Source organism: Solanum stenotomum, chromosome 3, assembly GCF_019186545.1.
Source record: "Solanum stenotomum isolate F172 chromosome 3, ASM1918654v1, whole genome shotgun sequence".
In the NCBI taxonomy this organism is placed as follows: domain Eukaryota; kingdom Viridiplantae; phylum Streptophyta; class Magnoliopsida; order Solanales; family Solanaceae; genus Solanum; species Solanum stenotomum.
In genome coordinates this window covers 21165385-21171361 of record NC_064284.1, presented here as the reverse complement: position 1 = coordinate 21171361, position 5977 = coordinate 21165385, and the positions used below count along the sequence as shown (strand labels likewise).

The following is a 5977-nucleotide window of genomic DNA, read 5'->3' as shown; positions in this document are numbered from 1 at the left end:
CTACAAAACTATAACAAAATAATCTTTTAATAGTACTTAGGGATAAGGCTCTGAAAAATACCTTAACTTTGATCGGATTTGCTATTGCGATACTAAACTTTCATGAGGACCTATTACCTCCCTAGACTATTTAATACCGTAATATTTACCCCCGAAACTATTTAATAGTGTATTTTAAAGGTATATATGTGCCCACGTGGACACATTCATTACTATTTATAATTTTATATTATTTTTTATGTCCACGTGGGCAAATATATATATTTAAAATACATTATTAAATAGTCTAGGGAGGTAATAGTCTAGGGAGGTAATAGGTCCTCATGAAAGTTTAGTATCGCAACAAAAAATTCGACCAAAGTTGAGTTATTTTTCAGACCCTTATGCCTAGTATTTATTTAATGACAAAAAAAAAAATTGCCACCAATTTGCTCAATGAAGTCAACTATCAAAGGGCAATTGAATATTATCTTATTTTATTTTAATTCAGAATTAGAATCAATATATTCAGTTACTTTTCTATCAAATAAGGCTTTGATCGACCTTGACAAGAAATACCACTCTTAAATCTTCTTCAACAACTGCATTATTTCTATCGTTGACAAGTCTCTATCAATCATTATTTCTATTTCTGATGAAAATAACTAGTAAGTTTCTCTATTTTCTATACTCCATCTCATTCTCAATGCAATTGTTGTCGTTAATAATTTTAATCAACACATGCAATTTTAAATGCAGTTAACTCAATGACTAATAAAATAACATATCATAAATAAATAAAAAATAATCATATGTATCTAGTTAAATTTAAAATTATTCATTTTCATAGATTCATATAATTTTTAATCATCTTGACATCAACAAATAAGTTATTGTTAAACCACCAGAATTTATTAATATTTATCATTTCTCCATGATTATATTAAGACGTCAAGGAAGAGCTCATCTTTTCTAATAGTTTTTGTTGATGGTTTGTTCTTACATATTTCTTTCTTCCTACAATCTTTCTTGATAATTTGTTGATTATATATGTTATTTAGATCATGATTAAGATTTCTTATCTACTTATTTAGACACCGATACATGAGTTATAATAGATGTCATGATAATATATGAGTAAACAATAATCAATTTTTTGGGGGATATATGTTCCATACACTTCATTTTATGTATTTATTTATTATCAATAGATGTAGTATTTTTCTAGTTCCCTCATTCATAAAATAGGTAATATGCTATTTGTATATGTGAGTATATAAAATTCTTAAACTAACTTTTTCTATTGTCATGCTATTTGTATATGTTTTTAAATTGTAATAACAATGTTTTCAGCAATTTTTTTCTTACACAATCTTGGTATTAAATATTACTATCTTTTATTAAAATATTAAATATCGCTAACTAAGAATAATATTTAAGTAATTAAATTTGATTTTTTTCTAATAGAGAAATGTGCTTTTGTTTGAAAATGGGCTTTATATATGGGATGGATCAAAGACGATCCATGTTAATTATTGTAATCGTTTTCATCCATTAAATTATAACAAAAACATTATAATAGCATGAAAGTGATTATGTAATTCAAAAACAGTTGGTGATTTAGAATTCTTGAATATAACAGATTGAAATAGAGCTGCAAGTTGTAAACATTTTCGAAACCTTTGCTTGAAGGAAGATTGACTATGGATCAAATGAATTTATGTATATTATATCGAGGAGTTGGGGGTGGGGCTTACTGTTTGGCACACAAATGCTCTCTAAACATCTTGGATGATAAATAAGATACTCAAGATTAATGAATTTTTTGAATCTACTGAATATAAGGAATAAAAAGTGATTTATGATAAAATCTAGTACAAAACTAATACACTTTAAACTGAGAGGAGACTACATCGAAATAGACTGAATAAGGCTAAGTGTATAACAATCATGGAACCTTAAAATAAAAGCTTAAGTCATCTGCGGCCACTTAAAGTTGTCCGCATATTTCACTTGAACACCTCAACTGAGACTTGTACCTATTGAACACCTCTAGTACTTCAGATTGATACCTATTTGCCATTTTTTAAATAATCAGCCCCAAATATTAAGTGAGTGAGATACACTCTCGATGACATGGCACAATAACAAATTAAATTATGACATATGTCATGTGGGTCAAAAATATTATTTAAAAAATAAGGTAAAGAAAAAATATATTTTGAGATTAAAAAATAATTATTATGTGAGCCCTTATACAACTCACCCAGCCACCCACCCACCATACACTCTTCCCCTGCTGCCCATCAGAACCATCCATCCTATTATTTCTTGCTCTCTAATTTTCTTCTTCTTTGGATTGAACAATGTTGCTTATTGTGATTCAAAAATAAACATACATTTCACCCACTCAAATTCTTTCCCTGCTACCCGTCGAATTGCCGACCACCATCGACGACATTTTTCTCTTTCTTTTTTTTCCTTGTTCTATAACTTAAATAAACATAGAAGTTTTAGATTCAAAAATATATTTTTAAAAAAAGAAATGAAATTTTGAGAGTAAAATAATGTTCCGTAGATTAATTCAGTCCTAGATTTAAAGAATAAAAAACACGACCAAGTCATCCTAAATCTAAAGAAAAAAACACGATCAAGCTATTTTTGATCTGAAGAGAAAACAACGACTAAGCAGCGGCGTTAATGGCATAGATAATAGTGGCTGCTTAAATGAGGAGGAAGAGACGAATGTGCAGGCGGCGATAATGAAAAATCTGAAAAAATAAAATGATCGTGATGGTAAAGAAAGTGAAGTGCCTAGAGAAAAAAATGAAAGAAGAAGGGTGTATGATGGCGGCGGCGATGACGGCTGCCGAAAAAAGTAATGGTAACCAACCCAAGGAAGAAGAAAGAGACTTTTTTTTAAAAAAAAATAGAAAATGTCTAATTATCTGTTTTCACGCGCTCAGCAGCGGTGAATCACACTTAAAGTGCCATGTAGGCAAAAAGTGTTCAAGCGGTATCAATTCAAATTCGTAGAGGTGTTCAATAGGTACAAGTCTCTGTTGAAGTGTTCAAGTGAAATATGTGGACAACTTTAAGGATCCACAGATGACTTAAGCCTTTTTTTAACTAAGATAGATAATGGATAGAGCACATTAACAAGCACTAAAAGGCAAAAAATTGAGTGCCCCAAAACTAACAAAACAGCAAGTTGACATTGAAAATTGACCAACCCATGTCATCACATCACAGCAGAGCAACCTCCTTTCCTACCGGAGGAATCAGATTCTAATTCCATTTGCTTTTTCTAACCTAATTTACAAGCAAAATGTTAAAGCAGCTACGAACTAGACCCAAAAAAAATCTTTTGAAAAACTACAGCTAGATGCTTACCAGAAGACATTAAAAAAACAAAAGTTCTAGAACCCTAATCAGGATTTAGAAGAGGAAGTTTGATCATTTTCACTGGAACCAGAACCAACCATAAACTGAAGCTCTCTCTTGTCATAAATCTCCAATGAAAAATCTCTAACCATCTGTGTAGTACTTGTAGTTGTGGAACCAGTAGAACTCGAACTTGGAGCCATGGCTGAAGCAACAATGCTTAACTTGTCTCCAATGTTATCACTTTTTGACACACAAGAGCTGCTCAAATGAACCTCATTAGCAGCAGAGACCCCTCCTGCTGCATAACCCATACCAGGTTGCATTGCAGATACAAAATTTGAAATGGGTCTTCCAGGTACGTTAAATATTGGAGTGGCCCACAACTGAGCCCCAACTGTTGTATTAGTGCCTGGCGGCAGCATATAGAAAGTTGCCCCACCGGTAAATGCAGTGGTTGGTACAAGTCCATTCCCAGAGCCCACTGGCCAGACAGGAACAAGACCTTGTGGGGCAATGGGAGCCACGGGTGCAAAATTTGACGCCTCATGTACCTCATAAAACTCGCTATTTGCAGCCCTTTTCCTTCTCTTCGTCGAGCTTTCTCCCTCGTTATTTGCCGCCGGAGAAGTCGTCGGTATTTTCAGCGTTCCGTTTACTGATATGGCGATGGCCGGAACCGTACCCGTTCCAGTAGCGGCAATGATTGCTGGCTCGGCGCGTTCTAGAAGCCACCTTATAGTTTCACCTTCCGATTTATGACCTAGTTCCCGCGTTAATTGGAAGATTCTAGCAGCACAAGCTGCCGGCATACGGATTCGCCGACCACGGCCTTCGACTTTCGTGTGCCGGTCCTTTGAAGATCTTTTCACCGGCTGTTTCTCTACCTTTTGCAATTGCATATTCATCCCAACTGACGTAGAAACTCGCAATTCGTTTTCCTCCGGTTCTTCCTTTAACAACAGCACCATATCGGTTGACGGCGCCGGAGATGGATCCACCCCTTCCGCATCCGTGACATTCCCTACCGCTGCAATGGTGTATTCATGAGAATCGCCAAGTAACGGATCAATCTTCGAGTCGTTCACCTCGTCATCTTCCTGTTCAATGTTTTGGTTGTTCTCAACACTGGCCATTTTGCAGAAAAATCCAAACACAGCAGCAGATAGCTGAAATCCGAAAAATAAAATAGTTACAAACCCCAAAATTTAGAACTGAAATTAAACCCACAGAAGGCATGAAAAACGATTATGAATGACGAAAAATCAGAACAACAAAAAATAACAATGATTAGCCAGACTTGATTCCGAAACAGTTTTTAAGCTCATAACCAACTTTTCATAGCATAGATCTATAATAAAAGGACAAATGAAGTAGCAAACCTTGTGAGTATGTATTCAGCAGTGCTAGAAGAGAATGTACGATAGGTTGGAAATCTCATGAAAAATACCTTCTTCTTCTTCTTCACGAACACTTGTATGGAATATATCACAGGATACAGAGTAATACATTATACAAGATTCAACTTTTGGTTGGAGGTGCTAAAATGAAATACATACATGGAAAGAACAAGAAAATGACCAAGGAATAAAGAAGTTGCAGGGGAGAAAAACTAGTGCTGTGGTGGTGTGTGAGGGAGTTGTTGGGGGTAAGAAGGAAGAAGAAAATAGGAACGCTGGTGTATTGTAACTGTGGTATGTGAGTAAGAAAGGAGGATTGAGTTCCTATTCTGAAAGCTTTTAAAAAAAGAAGAAAATTGAAATAACTACAATTTCCCAAAAAGTAACTCTGTAATTAATGAAAATTGACTGAAGAAGAAATTAACAATGCTATGTCGGGAGCGCTACTCCCAAATGGGTTATGAATAATTCGAATTTAGTTAGAGCTTTAGGGATCGTTTGATAAAATGTATAATAATAATAATACAAAATATGGTATATTAGTAATACTTGCATTAGTTATACAAACATTATTTCTTATACATTGTTTGATTTGATATATTAGAAATAACAAATATTGCATAATTTCTATTAAAAAATATATGTTTACAAATATTCCCTTCACACTTTATTTAATTGTACACTTCCTTTGCAACAAAGTTCTTTGCTATCATCAAAAATTTTTTTTTGCTAAAACATCATTAACTCTTCTTCTTCTTCTTCTTTTTTAAAAAAATAATATTAAATAGTTGTACTATTGCATTAAAATATTTTTGTGGAAAGTTGGCAAATACTTTTTTTTATCAAACTTATCATCACAATAGTAAAATTTTTGAAATTATATTGAAATTGAATTATTTTTTTAAAAAAAAGATACTTAAGAGGTCATAAAGCCTATTAAGACACCAAAAAATTAAAAGACACCGAAAAGCAAATCAAAATAAAAACAAAAACTTATGACAACAAAGAAAATGAAAAGGCTTTAAGGGTAGTTTTGTAATTATCTAATTTAATGCAAGTGTCAAAATGCTATGTATTACTAATACCTAGAATTCCTTGGTATTAGTAATACACAAGTTAATACACAATAGAATGTATAACTAACACTTGCATTAGTTATACATGGCATGAAAAAGCGTATCAAACAAGGTATTATTAATACACACACCTAATGT

The 5977-nt window shown here is 33.0% G+C and overlaps 1 protein-coding gene across 1 annotated transcript; it reads right to left on the bottom strand.

Annotated features, from left to right (window-relative positions):
- Positions 1-3191: 3191 nt before the first annotated feature.
- LOC125861012 (transcription factor TCP19) lies at positions 3192-5051 on the bottom strand. Its single transcript, XM_049541098.1, has 2 exons — positions 4746-5051; positions 3192-4532 (listed from the first exon to the last, which is right to left on the bottom strand). Exon 2 carries the CDS (start codon positions 4497-4499, stop codon positions 3411-3413), a length of 1089 nt encoding a protein of 362 aa, XP_049397055.1. The 5' UTR covers positions 4500-4532; positions 4746-5051; the 3' UTR covers positions 3192-3410.
- Between the last annotated feature and the right edge of the window lie 926 nt (positions 5052-5977).